The sequence below is a fragment of the Phyllostomus discolor genome, chromosome 1, assembly GCF_004126475.2.
Source record: "Phyllostomus discolor isolate MPI-MPIP mPhyDis1 chromosome 1, mPhyDis1.pri.v3, whole genome shotgun sequence".
Classification (NCBI taxonomy): Eukaryota; Metazoa; Chordata; class Mammalia; order Chiroptera; family Phyllostomidae; genus Phyllostomus; species Phyllostomus discolor.
In genome coordinates this window covers 7,801,751-7,823,721 of record NC_040903.2, presented here as the reverse complement: position 1 = coordinate 7,823,721, position 21,971 = coordinate 7,801,751, and the positions used below count along the sequence as shown (strand labels likewise).

Below are 21,971 nucleotides of genomic sequence, written 5' to 3'. Positions count from 1 at the left end.
GGATCCGAAAGCACAGCTACAGTCCCTGAATTTGGGAACTGGAGAAAACTGGAATGGAATTAAGTTTCTACTAATGTACCTATAGTTTCTTAAATTTGCAATGAAGCCGCTGCCCTCTCTCAATGTCTGGAACACACCTTGCAGTTTATTAGGGCATTTCTTCCTGTAGTCCTGCTCACAAAAGTTTTCCAACCGACAAGCAGGTCTGAAGGGCACTGCTTTTCTTTTAAGAGGATGACGTTTTGTTGAGAGTCCAAATCAGGTTCCTCCTCTGAGGAATGTGCTCAGTGACACCGGGCCCTGGTTGTGATCTTTGGTCATCACCCCGCATTCCCTCATTCATTCAAGCCGCGTGTCATTTCAGCCACAGGCATAAAGCACCTGTGGCGTGAATAATGCCAGGGCTCCCGGAGACTCAGAGACAATGAGGATCAGCCGTCAGCATCCTCCTGGCCGTGCCTCTAAGTGTGGCATTTGCTCAGGAGCCGTGATTAAGATTTTTCAAGTTGTGCCGAACAACTGGTATGTAAGGGGAATGTAAGCAGAAAACAGAATTAAACAGCAATTAAACCAACTTACACAGAACAATGTACGCAGCCCTGCCCGTTGAAGTTCTAGCTGCGTATTCAAGAAGAAATGATCTTGGAGCGTGGCCATTGAGAGGGTAAGATGGACGCTGTGGGGTGTCCAGTTACTGAAATGCAATATACCCTCTGGGAAGAAGGACTGGCAGCTCGCCACATGCCGATACAAAATAGTCCCCAAGCGAGATAACGTGGAAAAGGCAGGTTGCAGACTGTGTGTAGAACACGGCAGCTAGGAGAACAACAACAAAGGGGGGAGGTACGAACCTCGGGTATATTTGCCCTGAGCCTGCGGGGAGGAAGCTGGCCACCGTGGAGGGGAAGGAAGGAAGCTCGCTCTTCACTGCAGATCGACTTCAGGGCTCCTTCCTTCCCCACCGTGTTAGTCACACGAAAAGTTAACCGTGAACAACCAGAACAGCCCCACAGAAAGCAAACGCCCATGCGCGGCCACGTGTTCCACGGCGGTGATGTTTTTTTACGAGGCATCATTTTGCTGCAAATAGTGACATAACAGACTTGAGCTATGTACTCGTAAACAACCTCTGGGTGAACATGTGAGCTGCTGTCGTGCACCCTTTGTGACCACCGGGGTTCTTCTGTGTTCTCGGTGAGAGATGAGGGTTGGGGGCACCTCTCTCTCCCTCTGTCTCCCTGCTTGTCTCTGTCTCCCTCTCTGCAAATAATGTGAATGTTTATTCACATTTAATTCTAAAAAAACAAGTTAGGATCCAGACCGTCTTAATTCCAGATGTTGCTGTCTTTCTGCTTTGCATTTGAAATATTTTCAGGAATGCGCACACTCAGCAGCTCTCACCTCCTCCCCAGCTCCCAGAAAGGGGTCCGTCGTAGCCCACAGACCTGCCAGCCCCGGGAACGTCCTCTATGGCTGAGACTTACACCCGCTTTTCCTGCTGAGACGGGGGCAGTGGGGCTTCTCCTCCTAGTGCACTGTGGACACAGCCTGGCCAGTAAAGATGAGGCTCAGTTGAGAAAGTATCATTTGAAAATATTTTGCCCTTAGGGCTTCTTGTTAGTGTGATCTCTAGTGAACAATTTAATAGTTCTCACTTGATATAAATATATACGATGTAATTTCAGGAATATGCTTCATAGCATGTAGTTACTCATTTACCCAAATAAATATTTTGTTTTGTTTTGTTTTGTTTTGGTTAGGGTTAGGACTAGGGTTAGGGCTAGGGTTAGGATGAGGGTTAAGGCTAGGGTTAGGATGAAGGTTAGGGTTAGGATGAGGGTCAAGTGTAGGTCAGGGCTAGGCTAGTGCTGGGGTTGAATTCAGGGTTGGGGTGGGGTGAGGTCTAGGGTTTGGGTTAGGTTTTCCGAATAAACGTTTACATATGTAATAAGGAGCTCTCAATTATTTTGAGTGAAGAAGTTTACCTGTTTGGGATTTCAACTTTTAAATTGGGCTTTATTTGCATTACATATATTTATGTGTAATAGTTCACCCTGAATTGATTAAATTATTTACATTCTGTTTAAATAGCAAAATATATAAACAATAAGGCCACAAAGTCAGAAATAAATTTGACTGTCATGTATATACAAAATGAATGCTGCAATTTTTAAAGAGAACTCAGACCCATGAAACAAATTCAGTTAAGTTTTTCTCCTGAGTACATTTTAGTGCAGAAAATTCTTTTAAAAAATAGATTCTCTGATTCTAGAGCCTCCTATATATTCAGTTAAGATATTTCCCCCACCCAAGTAAAACTTCTTAGTTTGAAAATCATAATTTTAAATTCCAGTGTAATTAAACTGAAGTTGATCAATTATTTGAGGCTAAGTGACATATTTAAAACTACTTTATGCCATATAATGCATTCAATTGATATATGAGCCATAAGCAGGTCTAAAGAAACTATTTGAGGTTGTTTTGCTTAATTTAAATTCAGACTAGAAGTTTAAACTCCTTGGCCTGGGGTTTTTGAATTCAGAATGTCTGTTTGGATGTCTTCCTTTTAAAACCCCTGCTGGTTTGCAAGTCTCTTCTGCATCACGGGTGGACAGTAGCAGCTCTGTATCGTTTACAAGGAATCGAAATGAGCCCCGAAGAGTGAAGACCAGGAGGACACAAAGCTTCCTGTACTGCGAGCAGATAGAACGGCGAAGAAAGAGTGCCCACCACCTCAGAGGTCGGATGAGAGGGGCGGGCGTGCGCATGGAGCCGGAGGAGGAGCCGGTAGCCTCTGGCCTACAGTGACCTCAGCAGAGCTTGGACACTGTTGGTGCTTCATCTTTATAAATGATTTTTTTTTAATTCAGAAACCAGGCATGGCTGTCGCTTACCTTTTATCAGACTCATTCCTACTTTGTGTCTTTCTAGGAAGTGTTACAATTAAAAATGAAGTTAATTTTTCAAATGAGTCCTGAATAGTCTAATTTTTCACCCGTCCTTTTTTATCTACAATGGTTCAGATTTTACTTATTTTTTTTCTGATTGACAAAGGCATTAGGTGTTAAGGAGAAAGATCCCGCAGTAGATGCGGAATATATGTGGTCACGTTCGCCCCGGGTCTGAGCTTTTTTCCCGAGGCGGCCGCGTGTGTCAGAATCCCTGGGAGGCCGACCTGTGTTTCTGGGTTTCTGTGAGCTCTCCAACCATCCGGGGGGAGATCCGGTTTCCACCTTGGGCCTCGGACTGCCGAGCAGATGTGTCTCACTCCAGAAAAAGCTGCGCGTTTCCTCCTCCTTCTTTCCTTCGTGCTTGTCATCACTGCATTTTCCCGAATTCCAAAAGAGGTTATAAACAACGCAAAGGAACAGCCATGCCTTTATTTCTCCAGTGTATTTCTAAGTTTCTGAGTACAATCAATCAGCTTTTGCCAATTACGCTGGTGAAAACTGAATCCCAGTCATTTCCAGGAAGACGGCGGTTTTTCAAAGTTCATTTTTCATAGGGATGTGGCCGTCAGTTCCCAGCTCGGAGGCCACAGGTTCCAGAAAAGGAACTGAGCTAGCGTGCCAGAAAATCAGGAGGCTTTCTTCATGTGAATAAGAATGCTAGTTACCTGACATTTCAATGAAAGGTTCTCTGTAAAAAATAAGAGATCAGGTATAGGCTGAAAGCATTTATTTAGCTTTCAGTGGCTAATTATATTCAGCCACTGAAATGGTAGAAATGGTAGAAAGAAAAATTGCTATACACTTTAAAGGTTTAGCCTTATTCTTTAAAAGCTTGAGGTATTCACTTTTATGGGTATATGTGAGAAAATTGGTCTCGTCATAATAAAATACAGAGAAGGTAATGCTAACGTACCATAGAAAGTAAAATTCCTATCTTCTGCTCAAATGTTTGAGATCTGCTTGTACTTGCACAAAAAAAGTGCCTCTTTCTATATCGTTTGTGTTAAAATAGAAGTTTCAAATTAGAGATTGCAACCAGAGACCAGTTGGTTTTCTTGGTATTTAAAGTTTCTTTTTTCTTTGACACCTTGCTGATATTTAAGGGTGGGAGATTTTACCTAAGAATACAGATCTCCAGGTGTTTGTGTGGATCTGGCCACAGGATCTGGCCGCAGGGGTCCGCTGCGGTGAGGGCACTTGCCAGGACTGCCGAGCAGCTGCCCCACCCCCACCTTCAACCTCCTGCCCCCGGAGGCCTGTGCCCGGCTCTTTGCCCGTGGCGTTCCCTGCCTGCCCACGTAGGCATTGGAACCTCTCCTGCCTCATCTAAATGTAAGATTTGTGACATGGCATGGGCCTGAGAATCAGCTTTGACAGTTGCTGGGTTCTGTTCCAGAATTCTGTTTAGTACAGTTGTTTTTTTTCTTAAACGATCAATACTTTCATTTTAATTGAATCCATAATTGATCAGCAGAAGCATGGGTCTTTTTAAATATGTCGCACTGAAATTCAGTGTCGAGTTGCAATTCATCTTACTGATTAATGATCTTGAGAATAAAGTCATTTATTTAATAAAAGAGCAAAGACGGCTTCTGAGTTGGACACCCCACACACGTGGCTAATCTTCTAAATGGACCATATGAAACGAAGTCCAGTCTTTAAGACCACGGTCACTGAGCTCCCACCACACATAGGGACCCCGCATTATGCAAAACTGACAAAGAGGCAGTTTTCACCTCATTTTAGAAAAATTAACCACAGCTTAAAAATAAAGACAAAATAGTGTGAGATGAGAAACAGCCCCACCAGCATTTCAGGAGAGCCCTCTGGGAGAGGAACCAAGGAGGCTCCAGCCGGGGTGCCCTTGAAGGCCAGGGGGACTTGGTCTTGCTGCTTGTTCCCCAAGTTCACCTTGACTTCTTGTATGACACAGCGTGTCTGGAACGTGATGAATGACACATCATTCGGACATGCTGGGGAGAGACAGCAAGGGCCCCCACTGTGCAATCTTGGCGTGGGCAGGTATGCAGGTGGCGATCCTGATTTACCACAGGTGTTGGAAATTTGGCGTGGCAAATAACGCTCCAAGTACATTGCTATGACTCAACTCTTTTCTTCTTCTGTCCACACTGCTCCAAAGCCATTATTTCGGGTCATTTGGCTCTCTTTGGCATCAGTGTCCATTACTTAATAACTTAAGTCATGACTTAATAGCTGTTGTTGCTATGGGGTGAAAGTCTGCCTCCTGAATGCCAATGCAGACTTAAGTCGGACAGACATGGACTCTACGGTGGTCATTCCAAATGGCCCAGAATGTGGTGAATACTCACTGTTTAAAAAGATGACCATCGACATGAACCGAGACTTAACAAAAGTCTTGGAGGACGTGTGGCCACCCAGCAGCCCTCTCCTCTGTGGCTGGGGAAGCACTTCTCTCGGGCAGCAACGCTCAGGGTCGTGACTGCAGCCGAAACTCACAGAAGGCACGTGACTTTCTCAAGCTCACACAGTGTGAGGTAGGGGCGACAGTGGCAAAGTCTTGTGTTCCTGCTCCAGTCCATGTTAAACATAAGCAACAGTGTTCTATAGTGTGTGTTACAGACTTTTTTGGATTCGTGTGGGAAATCTAACACTCCCGTGTAACCCTGCAATAGGACAGTGTTTTAAGTCAGACCAGCGACGAATGGGTGCCCCTTGGAATGAATGATGACTGCAAATGGGTGGATGGCTGTCTCCGTTTACCGGGGACGGAGAGGTTTCCTGGGAACATGGGCCTTCGGGTGCAGAAACAGACACTCGGCTACCCCACCTGGAAATAGGTGACTGTGGAAAGCCCAAGGCATTGCTTTTGGTGCAGTGGCAAGGTGTTGGTACTCTGCACCAGAATCTCCCCCCGGGGTTTGTTTATTATTTGCAAAACTTCGTTCTATCAGAACTTTTTGTTCTATCCATATGCTCTGTGTTGAATGGTTACAAACTAACGATTTCATTATTGACTTCTGTAGGTAAAATAGTCTGTTACGAGTTTATGCGATTCCTTACTGCCACCTAGTGGCTAAATCCAACAAGCCTTGGTAATTAGCAATTTTAAATATTAACATTTTATTTGTTCTCAGGCTTTGACATTAAAAACAAACCGATTGGTCAAATTAATTAAGTCAGGACATTGTTAGTAACTAGTCAATATTAAAAGCCCTCAGAGTGGTTAAGTGTAGCCATTTTTTTCTCTTGAAAAATGTTCTTTATTTTCACGTAGAGGAGCCTTTCCTATAGGGTTTTTGAAAGTCTTTATTGAAGTATGTTTTCCATGATGAAAAATGTCCCTGTCATAAATAGATATTCGTGAGTTTCTATGAAGTGAATACACTAGTTACATTAGGACCTGCCCCTCCCCCAATACAACGGCTGCTTTCGGTAGCATTATTTTGCGTGATTTTGGGCTTTATATAAAACGGAATGGTATAGTATGGACGTTATTGTTTGTAGCTCTCCGTAGAACATTTTCATGCTAAAGTCACACATGCCGCTTCTCAACCAGGACAATAGAAAAACTAACCAAGGCAGCTGGAGGAACCAAAACTGTTTGAAAGCCCAAAGCAGTCTGTCACTTTGGCATTTTTGCCAGTAGTCTTCTTGGGGGGAGCAGAGGTGTGCGTGTTGGGGGGTGTGTGCGCGCAGAGGTGTGTCCTGAGGCTGTAGCAGTGGAGGGACCTCATGGGAAGGAAGGTCCTGTCGTTCCCCCCCACCCCCCCTGCCCCCACGCTGCCGCTCCTTGGAAGCCCCGCCCTTTCCCGCCCGCAGTGCCGCCCTGCACCTGGCCCGTCCGCAGGGTCACACAGTAAATGCTCTTCCTTGTCCTGTGCTTTCCCCGCAGCCTTGGAATCATCTCTGGTTTTGTGGCGAACGAGCACCTCAGGGCCCAGATCCTCCAGACGCGGAAGCTGGCGGGCAGCAACTTCAGGGACCTGAGAACGCTCCTGAATGAAACGCCATCGGTAAAAACCCCGACCTGTGTGTCCCGTGACGCTTCGTGTGTGGGGCCTTTTGGAGTTGCTGTATATGTCTGAAGTTTTACTTAGACCTTCTAGAAATCCCGGGAGCCCATGTGGACACATGTCATCTTTTACTTTTGTAGAGGAAGGAGTGAAAGCCCAGCAAGTCATTTCTAAAAGAGTACAAAAAAACGTGTTTTCAAAATTGGTGTTATCTTATTTTGTGGAGGTATAACATAAAATTATCGTGTATATTATAAAAGTGTTTCCAGAGTCTCCTGATTTATTTTCTTTAAAGAAAAACATAGTTAGGTGCCACGGTCCTTTTCTTTTGGGCAGTATACTTAACTCTCCATTGTTTGCATGAAGTTATCTTTGTGATGAAACCTTTCTGCTTTGTAAACACGCATTTGCTAATGTCTATATAGATGGGGGAGTGCACACACACACACACACACACACACGCACACACAAGTTGTCTTTGGGGATGGGAACATGAAGGGCCCAGGGACCTTTTTCCTGTGTCGCAGTAACATGTTGATGTCTTGCCTGTTCAGAAGGTCGTTTGTAAAAACATCTGAGCAGAAGCCAGACAGACACAGGCCGCTGAGCTCAGGGGACCAGCCGGGGGAGGACGGCCGGCCTGCCGGGTTTGGTAATCGGAGCCCTCACAATCCATGGGTCCTCTCACACAGGAGCATACTTTCAAGTTTGATACAGTCTGCAAAATCCTGACCCCCGAAACAGTGCCCTAGTTTGTGAACATGGGGGTGGGGCTCCACGGGCAAAGGAGACAGGCAGTTCTTAAATGTTGCAATTGGAGAAGCTAATTTCATCCATCTATTACAGCAGGACAGGGAGGGAAGTGTTCCGTTTTCCCAGTCAGCATAAAAATGCATCGTATTTTCGCCTGTCGTTCTGAAGACTCCATAGCGAAACCTTTTCCCTAAAATGCTGGCAAAATTAAATACACAGCGAGTGTGGCTGGGGTGCCTGGGCATTGCTTTCATACACTTAGAAGGGGAGTGCCTTGTTACGGCTCGTGGGGAAACCTCCCTACTTCCAAACCCATGACGAGCTTTTAAGAAGTCCACGAAAAATGAGGCAGACAACGTACCTAGTCGTTCTGTAGAGGAAGCATACCTGACCCCAAACACCATAAGGTATTCCTTCTTACTCTACTAACGGGAGAAGGGAGAAGTTAATCGACGATGCACATTTTCACGGAGAAGATTGGCCCTAGTCACGCGAGAACAGCAGCAGAGCGGTGACGGGCGTGCGGGAGCCGCTGAGACGCAGAGGGGGGATGGCAAGCTCAGGAGCAGCCTCAGACTAACACGGTCCTAGCGGGGTAGTTACCGATGGCCTCCTGTTCCTTCTAGCTCCTCCCTCCCAGAGGTGGAACTGTCTACGCCTCTCGAATCCAGGCCGTCTCTATGACGGGCTTTGACCAAAAGCACTCAGTGGGCGTGGCCTCCTGCATGTGTTGAACTTCAGCTTCCCCAGGCCCCGCAGCCTCCAGCCCTGTTCCCCTCCCGCCAGGGCCAGAGCGGGAGAGCACCCAGGCTGGACGCTGGGGAGACCGGAGGCCACAGAGAGAGGGGGGCCCGCGTTTGCCCGGCCCAGCCCAGCCCAGCCGGCCACAGAGCCCGTGCACAGACTCTGAGGAACAATAAGTCATGTTTCTTAAGCCAGTACACTTTGGGGTATTGTTAAGAAGTCTGGGTATCAGAAAATGGAAATATCTCTAAGAACGTGCTTTCTTTTTTACATGTTCTGGTTTGGGCTAATTTGTGTATGTTAAATCTCTTTTTATGGTGGCTTTGGATCTTAGAAGAGAAGGTTTCATGTTATTTTATTTTATTTTATTTTTTTATTTTATTTTATTTTATTTTAGCAAATCAGCTATGTCCTGGGCCAGTACACCACTGCTAAGGAGAAGGCATTCTCAGATCTGGACAGTGAGTAGAATTTAAAGTTGCCTTGGGTTTTTTTCTGTCTGTCTGTTTTGGCCAGAAGATGCTAAGGCCACCTCCCACAGGACGTGGACTAGGAGGTGAAGTGTGCCGTGTCTACAATTTCCGTGTGACAAGAGGGGAAAACAGAAAGGTGATTCCCTAGAGTTATTGGAAGTTTGTGGCATGTTATTTTTCAAGGATGGAAACCCAGCAAAATGCTTTTGCTTTCTTATAGCCACAAGTGCTTGCTCTTCAGGCCCCTGTGAGGGAGGACATGGGTCTCTGTCAGGTCCATTGTGAAGGACAGAAATAGGCCCTGGAGAAGGCCGGGGCTTCAGAAGCAGAGGGCTGGGCATGCCCGTCGCTGTGTGTCCACAAGGGCTCATGTGCAGCCTTGCTCAGACTTCGCAACCAGGGGCTGCTCTGCCAGCAAGGCGACACTTGGCAACATCCGGAGACATATATGGTTGTCCCAACAGGCCAGGGCTGGGGTCAAGGCTAATGGCATCCGTTGGTTGAGACCAGAGGTGCCACTAAAAACCCCACATGTGCAGAATGCCTCCAGAACAAAGAACTCCCCGGGCCCTAATGTCGGCAGTGTCGGGGTGGCGAGACCCGGATCTGGCTGGAGAGGTTTCGGGCCCTAGGCAGTCATGGCTCAAGACGATAAACCCCGTGTTCCTGGTGTGATTCAATACGGAGTCTCTGGTGATTAACTTCTCCCTGGGGCACAGCTGGGGTGGGCACTTGGAAGAACGTGGAAAAAGCCTCCACACAAGAGTAACACCCAAACAGGGTCTAGCATAAAAGCGGGATTTCTCTGCGGGAGAGACGGAAGGTGATTTTCCAGGGGCAGACCCCCTGCGGGGCAGATGGAGAGCAGGCGTGGGAACAGAGAGGGAGCACGTGGAGCAAACCTCACGCTCCCTTGTGCCTTTTTGCATTCAGATATCAAGTCGTTGCTTGGAGGGGGAATTCAGGAACAACTGAGACCGAAAGCGATCCCCGTCCTTGACGACATCAAGGCCATGGCGGCGGGTAAGTGCTGTGACAGACCGACGGGCCCGAGAGCACACGCCACCCAGAAGTTGCGGGCTTCCCAGGTTCGCCCTCCCCTCTTGTGGTTCCCCGTAGAGTTGCTGGGGTGACAGCCACCACCTGTGTTCTTGCACACAGGCCAGGCACACTGTGTCACCATAGGATTTTTTCTAAAGCTTATGTCACAGTTGTTGCACGGATGACCTACAAGTCATTTGGAATAATAGTGGCAGAATTTGATAGGGGCCCGCCCCCCGCTTTTGTTGACAAGGTTGTTGGAACACAGGTGTGCTCCTCTGTTTAAGCATCGCCTCTGGCTGCTTTCTCCCTAGGGTGGCACCCTTGTGGCCCATAAAGCCTGAAATGTTTACTTACCTGGTCCTTTTACAGAAAAAGCTCATTGACTTCAGCTATAGAGGACAAGTAGTCTATAGAACTTTAGGCTTTGGGGTCTACTGATTACTCTTTCCCTCCCCCCCCCCAAAGAACTAGTTCTGTAAAGTAAAAATATACATAATGTATTCAAAGTCACCACAGCTGATAGGATGAGTGAACAGATATTCTGATCTTAGTAAACTGCACATTGGACTGCAGTTAAAAAAAAAGACCTCCCAAGTCCTTCCAGATGTTGAGAACATGTCTGTGCTAGGTACCAGGCGCTCTTCCTGCACCGGATTGGTCAGCGCTCACAGCTCTATGAGGTGATGCGGTTACCTGCATTTTACCAACTCAAGACAGTGAGGCCCAGAGATGGTGCGACCTGTCCAAGATCAGGGAGCTGGGAAGTGGCGGAGTTGGGATTCAAACCCCGGCCTGGCTATGGAGCCTGCGTAGGACCATCCCACAGGATGTCTGGGTGCATTCGGGGACGTGGAGATGTAGGGGGCTTCTGTGCCACCCCTGGTCGGACAGCCCAGCGCCACCCTGCAGGAAGAGCTAGAACTGTGGAGTCAAGAGCCGGTGGGGCCAGGCCTCCCTGCACCCCACGCCCCTCATGGGCCAGTGCATCGGAACTATTGGTCTGCCAAGATCTCTTCCTGCCCCAAAACTCTGCCGGTAAAGGCTGCGCAAAAGTGGATGAACAATACCGTGTAGTCAGCATGGGCCTTGACTTCTTGCCCGGTGGTTTGCATAAGATTTAATGTTTGAATTATAGTTCTCTCTGGATGAAAGACAATTAAAACACATTTATTTCTCTCTTCAGTGCCTCATGTGTTAGTATTAAAATTCTATTTTTTAAAAGTCAGGCCAAATCCATGACAGTGTAGCCTTGGGTGTTGGCCAAGGCTTTGAAAAATGTGGTTAATAAATAGCTTGGGCGATTTTTTGGCTAAAAATTCTTTGCAGGTTTATGCATTTAGTAGCCTTTGGAGAGAGCAGAAACCTGCAAATTTATTTGCACAAATCACATCTGAGTGGCACGTCAGGGTCTGTAAAGGAAATGTGCCACGTGTTGGTAAAACAGGAGTTCACTAAACTGGGGATTCTGACCTATCTTTTCACTGACTTCAGCTACATAATAGGCGACCTTGCCAGGCCTGGGTTGACTCCCAGCGTTACAGCCCACTAGATATTTTATAGACATAAAATGCTCTGAAGCCTTCGGAAAATCTGCCTATGTTTACACCTCTCAGTCCTGGGGCCAGGACAGCATAGCACTCACAACCTGGAGTGTCAACAGACGGCACCCAAGCGGACGTGTTTTCTAGGCCATCGATTTATTGCCCATCATTTTTTGTTGTCATTTGTCTCTTGCTTTACAGTGACTTATCTTGAAGTCAAGGTGGAAAGGCAGACCGTAGAGGTAGACCACACAGCACGAAGAGGGGAGGTGTGTGCTGTGTGCTGTGCCTTTGGTACGCCCTTTCCCCTTTTGTCGTGTGTTTCTAGTTGCCACTGGGTTCTTTGCTTTTGGTTTTTTGCTTTTGCTCTGCTAAGGCAGGTACTTATCGAGGCTCTCACAGAGCAGGTACCAGCTCTATGCCGATAATTCTGCGAGGCAGGTGGGAGAGATGAGATGCTGAGGCCCAGAGTGACTCCTTGATAAAGTCTTAAATAACGGCCTTAAATAGTTTCAAATAGTGTTGTGATACAGCTAGAGCAGAATTCAAGAGCAAAGATTATCTGAACCAAATTTGAAGATTTCCTATTCAGAGGAGATGCCGGAATTTGAGACTGGTGGTCACAGAGTCCAATCCTGGAAGCCTCCTCAGGCCTCATCAGAGCCAGGTGCTGGGGTGCCATCTTGGATGACGTGGGCAAGGCCATCTCTTAGGAGCAGACCTGCTAGGACAAAGTCTAGAATGACAGACTCTCCCAGTGACCGGAGATGACCCTGCCAGCTTCCTGGCTTACAGATGAGGAAACCGAGGTCCCGAGAGGTGGAGGAGTTTGCTCAGGGTGCTGTTACAAAGCAGTAGCAGGACTGGGAGATGAGACCTCAAATTACTTTTGATTCCACAACACACAAGCATTAAAGTGTGTGTGTGTGTGTGTGTGTGTGTGTGTGTGTTGTTGTTGTTGTTGTTGTTATAGCTCTCAAGTTCACATGGTTGCCCAGGAAAATTGGGGAGGTGAGTTTTTAAGGGCATTCACTCTTTTCCCAGCAACACCCAAAGGTGGCTTCGCCATCCGTTTTTGTGGGCCTGGAAGACTTACTCACTTCGAAGAAAAACAGTGCCCTCTAATTTCAATTCCCCATCACCATCTGCCGTGGCTGTGAGTCTCTGAGTCACTGTTGTGAATGGGCTGCCTCCCCACTCACGAATACAGAGAGCTCTATGGCCCAGAGAAACCAGGACAACAAGCAACTGTTGGGCATGTCCCAGTGTAAGAATGCGTTCCAGGCTGCGGGGCTCCCAGCATGACACAGAGGGACTCAGGGTCATTGAGGACGTTCGGTCTGAGTGTTCCAATCCCCACATTCCATGAGCAGCATGGTGGTGGTTTCGCCAGTTGCAGATGAGGAAATTGCCGAGGGACGTTCAGGAATCGGCTCCCACTCACACAGCTCGTAGGGAAGCTCGGGTCTGCGCCCGGACCTGCCTGAATCCAAAACCGTGCTCTTAACCGTCGCTCTGTGCGTACTTCCAGCTCTGTGACTTCCCATAGCTAAAACACGTCTGGGTGTGGCCAGCGTTTCACGTGGATCAGAGCTGCTTGTGAGTGAAGATGCTAGCTTCTCTGGGCTGGCCTCTGCAAGGCTGGGTGTCGCTAGGGTGGCGACACCCTTTCCTGAGGCTGCTGTGCCAGTGACAGGCAGTTAATGCCACCCCGGATGTCCCCATTGTGTTCCCCAAGTGGGAAGGCTGAGCTGGCATAGTGACAGGCAGAGGAGGCCAGCAGGGTCCCTGTGTTCCCCTCTCAGACTGCCCCTGGCAGCAGGCTCTTCCAGTGGCCTTCCAGTGGCATATACACATGCGTGTCAAGTCCCTTCAGGGGACCGCTGTAGATGAGCAGTGATTTGCCGTTGCCAGGCCAGTGTTCTAAAGCGGACCGTGTTCCTACAGCCATCAAAGAGACCAGAGAAGCCCTGCTGAACGTGAACAAAACCTTGGGGGAGCTGAAGAAATCCACCGCACGACTTAGCACCAGTCTGCAGGACGTTAAGACGAACCTGGAGCAATCGCTCAACGACCCCGGGTGCTCCGTGCAACCAGAGAGGGCCACTTGCGATGATGTCAGAACGACTCTCAACCAGCTGGATGACAACACCAACTTGGGTCAGGTGAGGAGCGTGACTGCACCACAGGGCTGTGTCTTCAGACCGCTGGGCTGAGCTCAGCGTGGGCGGGCCTGTCAGGTGCGCGGTGGCCTGGGTGTCGCCGGCCTCCCGGGTCCGCGGATCGCCACGGTGCACCCGCAGCAGGGGGCGGGAGAACGCGGAGAAACCCCTCCTCGTTGAACTGTCCGAGATCGACTTGATGGAACACCAAAGTGAATTCAACTTTGAAAAAAACAGGGAAACAATGCATTTTTGTAGACTTTAAAAGTCAAAATATTTTTTTTATAATTTTAATGATTTTTTATTTTATTTTATTATTTTTTTAAGATTTTATTCATCCATTTTTAGGGAGGGAAGGGATGGGGGGAGAGAGAGAGAGAGAGAGAGAGAGAGAGAGATATCAATGTGTGGTTGCTGGGGGTTATGGCCTGCAACCCAGGAATGTACCCTGGCTGGGAATCGAACCTGGGACACTTTAGTTCCCAGCCCGCGCTCAATCCACCGAGCTATGCCAGCCAGGGCTAAAGTCAAAATATATTTTAAAATGAAGTTCCTAGTATGTTGACCACGTATATCTAAATATAAGGTAATTTCTCATATTCCCGAAGAGATTATGGGGAAAAAAAAGGATTTGGAGCAACTTGAATGTATAAAGTTCTGAATATACAAAATAATCATGTCTACTCATGGTTTTTAATTTATTAAGATAGTGATATACAGATACATATCACATTTATATAAAGCAATATTTTAATAGGGCCGTATTTCCCTCACTTGCACATTTCATGAATCAGGCTTACCAACACACTTCACAGGAGCAACCGTGTCTGCATAGCTCCTACAGTCACTTCCATCACCCTTCAACAGTTCTTGGAGCCCAGGGTGTACACTCGCACTTAAATTGGGATCGGGCCTGTTTGAACGTGATGTTTTATTCTTGTGTACTTTCAAACAGGAAGAAAATCCACTAGAATGGTACGGGGAACCCCCATCCGCACCCTTTACCCAAATCCACCAATCACCAACACTTCGCTCCATCCGCTTGATCCTGTCATTGTACCCATTTACCCATCTATCTCTCACCTATCTGTTCACGTTATCATATATGTGCATAAAATAATAGGCACTTTTTCTCAACGTTTTGGATGTAAGTTACAGACATTATGCTCTTTTTACCCCTAAAGATTTCGTACCTTTCCGTAGCCACTATACAGTTATCAAAGTTAGGACGTACTCATATAAGGTTGGCTAATACTCCGTTCTAAACCATACTTCATATTCAGATTTTGCCAATTTTTCTAAAAACGTCCTTTACAACGGTTTCCTCACATTCCAGTCTGTGGTCCAGTCCAGGGTCACATGGAGTCCTTGGCTCTTGTGTCTCTTTAGCTTCTTCGATCTGGAACCGTTTCTGAGTCTGCCTTTGTCTTTGGACGTTGACATTTGCAAAGACAACAGGGCAATTGTCATATAGGATGATCTTCAACTTGTGTTTGTCCAGTGTCCCCTCGGGATTAGCTTTCAGGTGTGCGTCTTTGTCAGGATATCACGGAAGTGACGCTGTGCTTTCCTGGGTGCCTCGTGTCGGGAGGCCCGAGGTGTTTGTCCCGGTATTGGCAAGAGAGAGATCACTTGGAGTCCATGGATAGTAATGTATAAAGTGAAAAATTTATGCCAGGCAACGTACCAATATAACTGCTGACTATAGTACTTTTAGATGTGTTTTTTCAAAAGTTATTTATAACTTTATCCAACAATATTCAGTACCCGAAATTCTGAGGTCACACCTATTCAAGCTGTGTTAAATTTTGCTCCCTCATTTTTTCCTGACCGAAGCAGGACACCTCCAGGTATCTAAAGTTAGTGTTTAATGCCGGCCATTCTGAGCTAAATGTGGTTTCCCCAAACAATACCCTGTTGTCGCTGAGAAATTTAGATCATCCCCTGTAATGCAGAGGCCGCGGAACTTGGGTGTAAGATGACAAATGATTTGGGAAGTAACCGGCTTGCCTTCTATTTTGTTTTGCGCATTCCAGCTCCCATCTTTGGATAAGCAAATTGATAATATCACTCATGTGCTTCAGACAGACTTGTCCAGCCTGGTCCAAGAGGTACGTTGTTTTGGAAAATACACAGTAGCTTATATATTTTTAAAAAGATTTTATTTATTTATTTTTAGAGAGGGAAGGGAGGGAGAAAGAGAAAGAGAGAGAGAGAAACATCCATGTGCGGTTGCTGGGGGCCGTGGCCTGCAACCCAGGTATGTGGCCTGACTGGGAATCGAACCTGCGACACTTTAGTTTGCAGCCCGAGCTCAATCCACTGAGCCACGCCAGCCAGGCACAGTAGCTTATTTTAAATAATAAACTGACATATAGGAAAATAGGTAACAGCAAAGAAGAAGTGGAATCCCGGAGAGGGGTTGCCAAGAAGGGCGATGACTGTTCACTTCCAGGTAATTCTGTGCATTGTTCCAACTCAAGAAATGTTTATTAAGCATCTCTTACGTGCAAAGACACCACGCTAGGACCAAAGCGAGCAGAAGACACACAGGCTCTCACCTTTCCAGGGCTCAGGACCCCATGGGTCAACACTGACTATGCCCCCACCCACCCAGGGAGCAGCCACGCTGGTGTTTTGCCTCCACGCCTGCGTGCGCACGCTGCCGCTCTGCCCGCCTCCCTCTGCTGGGCCCAGCTACCGAGGTCATGAAACATGAGCTACTTTTTAAGTTTCATACTTCACTTTCTCAATGAGGCCTGTCCTGGGCATCTTGACCAGGTCAAAACCCGTTTTAATACTTTCTTACAGCACTGCTAGTGTTCTTTGTTAAGTTCCTCGTGGCCGTGATTATTGCTTTGATGTCTGGGCTATCTCACTGGACTGTAAACCCTAAAAAAGGCGGGGTCCCCATTGGCCTGGATTTCCCTGATAGCCTACCAGTCATTGCTGCTTATTCAGCCAAGGCCTTGAATGGCCAGAGAGTATTTCTCTGTAGGTTAGGATTTCGTAGGTGCCCTAGGCCTGTAGGAAAGGGAGAGAGTAATTTATTCCTGACTCTACTATGTCTGTTAGCATGGATATAAAAATATCATCAAGTAGCTATTAAACTCAGCTACATAGGAACCAGGTACTTATCCCCTTAAACAAGTGATTAAGGCTCTCGGTCTTTGGACTCAGGTGTCATGTGGTTTGTTGAATAAACGGATTGAATTAAGGGATCTGTAAGGCTCCTTCCGGCCATAAAACCTCTTGTCACCGGTGACCCGCACAAGCCCAAACTGGGGTCAGGAGCACGGAAAACCGACACCAGCTCCCGCGTGCTGGGGGTGGCTTAGTCACCTTGGAGGAGACAGGAGTCGGGATGTTCTTTCCGTGTCACGGATGTTGCCAGGGTGCAGTGGAACCCCGCCAGCACCATCAGTGTAAGGAAGCTTGTCACCCGGACTGGACTGCTACCAACGGATGTCACAGACTGGGCGGCTGACAAACCACAGACGTTGATTTCTCACAGTTCTGGCGGCTGCAAGTCTGGGATCAGGGTGCAGATGTGTCGGCGGGTTCTGGCGGGAGACCCCTTCCTTCCAGGCTGCAGGCGGGCATTCTCTCATGGTGTCCCGTTAGCATGGTGGTCTCCTCCCATGGAGAGAGCTCTCGGGGGTCCCCTTTGTAAGGGCACCGCCCCATTCCTGAGCCCCCGCCTTAAGAGCCCCCCAAAGTCCCTACCACCTAGCACCTCGCTGTGGGGACTGGGACTTCAACATTTGCATTTTGGGAGGGACACAGATGTGGAGTTCAGAACAGGTCACAGTCCTACGGTGGTCCCAGGCAGCTGGCTAAATGCACCACCCGACAGAAACAAGCACAAACCCACCCCCCAGGGAAAGGCTGGCTGTTTGATTGACTGACTTGGAAGTAATGACACTTTCCGGTCACAGACGTAGCCACAGAGTGATCTAGCTTGGCGTGGCTGTCTTGTTTTCGTTTCAGCCCCACTACAGTCTTTATTCTCTCTAAACTGTACTTTAGTTGTTTTCTGTGAGACTAGGTCTCCACTTTTATTGTGTGATTGCACTGGAAAAATGAGGTTCTGTTTTTGGAAATTCTTCTATAGGAGTCGGATACGAATTTACGGCCACACTGGTGCACTGCATGGGTCAGGGCCCCTTACCTCGGCGCTGCGGGCACCGTGGGCTGCCCGTGCTCTGTGGCAGGGGCTGCCCTGCACACTGAAGGGTGTTCGCTAGCCCACACCGGCCCACACAGGGCCAGCAGCGGCCCCCCCCCCCCCCCCGCCAGCTGTGATAGCCAACAAGTCTCTGATCATCGCACGTGTCTCCTTGGGGACAAATTGCCTCCATTTGAGAAACACTGGTATAGTCTAATGGAATCGTTTAACACGAGTGAAAAGTTAAAAGTTAAAAATGTCTAGCATGATCTTTGGTGGATACAATTTAAAGAAAGTCCCCTCTAAAGGGAATATTTTTAGACATTTAATGGCCATATAACGATAATTTATGCCTTAGGTAAATCTTGCATTTGTTATTTCGCTTTTCTACTCTCGACTAAATGCGTGATGGTTAACTGCTGTTCTACTTACCGTGTACATCAATTTATTTTTAACTATTTTTAGGGCTATAAATCCTTTAATGATATACCTGAGAGTGTGCAAAACCAAACCGTGGACGTGGTATCAGGTGAGATTCACAGTTTGAAATAATTTTGCGTCTCTCCTTGTTAAGGGTCGGGCCATTAGTACAAAGAAATGTATTAAGAATTGTATTGTTCTTTTCCCCTCGTAAATACTATTCTCTCACTAAGACCTAGAAAGCTAAATGAATATCGCCTTTTCAGTGGTGCCACCTCCACATGCGATGTAGTTTTTAAAAACGATGACCCTCTACTGACCACAGTTACCCTCACCCCGAGGGTGGAGGGCCACCAGGGGTGACCAGCCCTCGTTGGGAGCTGTTAGAACTAACAACAGCCAAAGTCTGGGAGGTCACATTCCGACCGTTTGCACTGGGGAAAAACTGTAGATTATTATAACTCCTAAAAGAACTTAAAAGTGGTTGTTTTTTCGGAATACCATGTAGAAGGATTTGTTTTGCCTTTGACGGAGATGTTTGTGTGCCTCTTATGCTGAGGCAATGATATTTTAGGCTCTTAGGGTTGCTTACGATTTTGGAGAGAGAGCTGGAGGGTGAGCGCCTGCCACTGGCCTTAAATGATCGGCTCGTGTTGTATTCAGGGTTTGGTATTTAGAGGGAATGGGCAGAGAAAGAACGTAGCGTAAACAGTTGTTGGTGCAGGAACAGGGATGAACCTGGGTTATTTGCTGAGAGGAGAGATTTCTGAAGCTGTGTGAGACTGTATTTTCTCTCTTGCTCTTTTTTTTTTTCCATCTGTGGGACATTAACTATCTTTTATTTGTATTTTTTAACTTTATTTTTGACACTGTTATGGATGTCCCCATTTCCCCCCTTGGCTCACCTGCACCCAGCCCCCGCCCCCCTTCCCTCTGGCCGTCACCACACTGTTGTCAGTGTCCATGGGTTATGCACATGTATTACGTTTTTTGGCTAATCCCTTCACCTTCTTTCGTCTAGTACCCCCTCCCACCTCCCCTCTGACAGCCGTCAGTCTGTTCCACGTGTCCACGCCTCTGTTTCTGTTTTGTCAGTTTATTGTGTTCATTGGATTCCACACATAAGTGAGATCATATGGTATTTGTCTTTCTCTGACTGGCTTATTTCACTTAGCATAATGTTCTCCAGGTCCTTCCATGCTGTTGCTAAAGGTAAGATCTCTCTCTCCCTCTCTTTTTAATGGCCAAGTAATATTCCACTGTGTAAATATACCACAGCTTTTTATCCACTCATCTACTGATGGGCACTTGGGCTGTTTCCAGATGTTGCTATTGTAAATAATGCTGCAATGGACACAGGGGTGCTTATATTCTTTCGAATTGTTGTTTTGGGTTTCTTAGGATATATTCCCAGAAGTGGGGTCACTGCCTTCCCACCAAATAGTGCATGAGGGTTCCCTTTTCTCCACATCCTCACCAACACTTGTTTATTGACTTACCGATGATCACCATTTGGGCAGGTATGAGGTGATATCTCATTATGGTTTGAATTTGCATCTCTCTAATAATTAGTGACCTTGAGCATTTTTCATATGCTTATTGGTCATCTGTATGTCCTCGTTGGAGAAGTGTCTATTTGGGTCCTTTGCTCACTTTTCTTTCTTTATTTTTTTTGGGGGGGGGCAGTTTTCAACTGGGTTGTCTGTCTTCCTGGTGTTCAGTTGTATAAATCCTCTGTATATGAGGACTTAAATGTAAGTTGCAAAACCATAAAAATCCTAGAAGAAAACATAGGCTACAGTAATATCTCAGACTATCTTCTCTTTTTAAAAGATCCTTTTCTCAGTGCTTCTGTTTAGCTATTGACCAAGTGGGTTGAAATACTGTGTTAGGTAGAAGTACTTGTTTTTTTTTTCCCCCCAATAGTATTTTTCCACTGCACAGTGCTTTGGATGCCTTGTGGGTTCCCTCGTGTTCAGTCTAAGATTCCAGCTGGAAATACTGACGTATTAAAGAGGAGGCCCCACGGTTGTATGCTGGCATCAGAGGGCTGACGCATGCTGAGTGTCGTATAGCCACCTGCTGACTAATCTCTGTTTACTTCCCCTGTCTCCCCTTCCTGGACCTCTCCTGCCAGTTGGTGCGGCCCTCCCCCGTAAGTCTGGCAAAGCGAGGTGTGCAGGGCGCGCGAGCGAGGCCCATTGCACGCACTGTCATTGCCCACACACAAGCCAGAGTTTTCTCGGGCCTGGCCGAGCGCCACTCCATCAGCCGGAATGGAATATAAATTGCTTCTTTTCATGTTCTCCTAAAACAAGTAGAAACCCTCAGCTGCCATGTTTCGATCATTCAGTCCTACCTTGCACACATGGTTTGAGCACCTACTGTGTGCCAGGTTCTGCTGGACTCCGGGATGGGGGATGAGTGAGGAGGCATGGCCGGGGCTTCCCGTTTGGCTGGGCATGTGCGCAGGTGCCGTTTATCACACCCTGGTAACACGTCCGGGGACGTGCGAGGGGTCCAAAGTGGGGCCAGGGTGGACGGCTTCCTGGAGGAAGCAGCTCCGGAGGCCTGCAGAAGGTCTTCGCTGAGAGAGGCCCCAGGCACGTACAGAGTCACCGGGGAGCTGGGCCGTGTGAAAGGGCAGGACAGCTTGCGAAGCAGGGGGCCCCCATTCTGAGTTCAGGGGAGTGTTCACAGGAGAGGGGGCATCTAAACGCCACTTGTCCAACTCCCAGACATCCCAGAGGTAAGAAAGAGGCCCGTGGAGTCACCTGGCCGTGGACCCCTTGGGCCTTCGGGCACAAAGCCCTTTGGAGGAGGCGCTGAGCCACGGTGCCATGACCGTCTCCTCCCGAGAGATGCCGAGAGTTCAGGCTTTGTGAACAGCACACTTTGGAGAAGGTTCCCACCGCGTTTGTGTAGTGCCATCTTGGACCACGCCGCCACCCACCCAGAAGTCCCCAGGAGACCCAGGGTCGTATCGGGAGAATGGTTAAGCTTGTCTCGGCTGCTGCAGAGAGATTTCAGGATCAGGGCTTTTTTTTCTTTTTTTTTTTTTTTTTAAGATTTTATTTATTTTTAGAGAGGGAGGGGAAGGAGATAGAGAGAGAGAGAGAAACACCAATGTGCAGTTGCTGGGGGTTCTGGCCTGCAACCCAGGCATGTGCCCTGACTGGGAATTGAACCTGCGACACTTTGGTTCGAAGCCCACGCTCAATCCACTGAGCTATGCCAGCCAGGGCTAGGATCAGGGCTTTTAACCGACGTGTGTGTTCCTAGCACATCCCTGTCGAGAGGCCTTGTGTGAGGGTCGGGCCAGGCGGCACCTCGCACCCCAGGGGGCTGGTCCCAGGACCTGCTGTTGTGATGCACCGACCCTTCCCAGAAAGCGAGAGCTCATCTGCTCCCTGAAAGGTCGGACGAACAGTGATGGGAACGGTTTGACCGCCGGGAGCGCTGTTGCTTTTCGCACGTCGGAAACACGGATGCGCTTTCACAAGTCTCAGTTCGCACGAGCCCCACAAAACGTTACCAAGAATGCCACCTGGACGCAGGTGCTCAAAAAAATCAGTCCCAGAGAATTCGTGTGTTCCCGAATGCCATTTCTTACACGGAGGAATGATCGTATTATTGCATTATTTTTCTGAAATTACTTAACAGAAGCTTTTAGAGTTTAGGTAAATCCCATTTCTAGTGCTTTCCGAAAAAGAGACATAT

The 21,971-nt window shown here is 47.7% G+C and overlaps 1 protein-coding gene across 7 annotated transcripts in view; it reads left to right on the top strand.

Moving 5' to 3' along the window:
* Nucleotides 1–21,971, top strand: part of PROM1 (prominin 1) — a 90,245-nt gene that overhangs the window by 45,780 nt on the left and 22,494 nt on the right. For all 7 annotated transcript variants that reach the window (XM_028506653.2, XM_028506652.2, XM_028506654.2 and 4 more), the window contains 6 exons: nt 6,826–6,946; nt 8,841–8,904; nt 9,850–9,939; nt 13,449–13,666; nt 15,700–15,774; nt 18,297–18,360. In XM_028506653.2, coding sequence (XP_028362454.1) covers nt 6,826–6,946; nt 8,841–8,904; nt 9,850–9,939; nt 13,449–13,666; nt 15,700–15,774; nt 18,297–18,360 — 632 coding nt within the window. The remainder of the gene's footprint in view (nt 1–6,825; nt 6,947–8,840; nt 8,905–9,849; nt 9,940–13,448; nt 13,667–15,699; nt 15,775–18,296; nt 18,361–21,971) is intronic.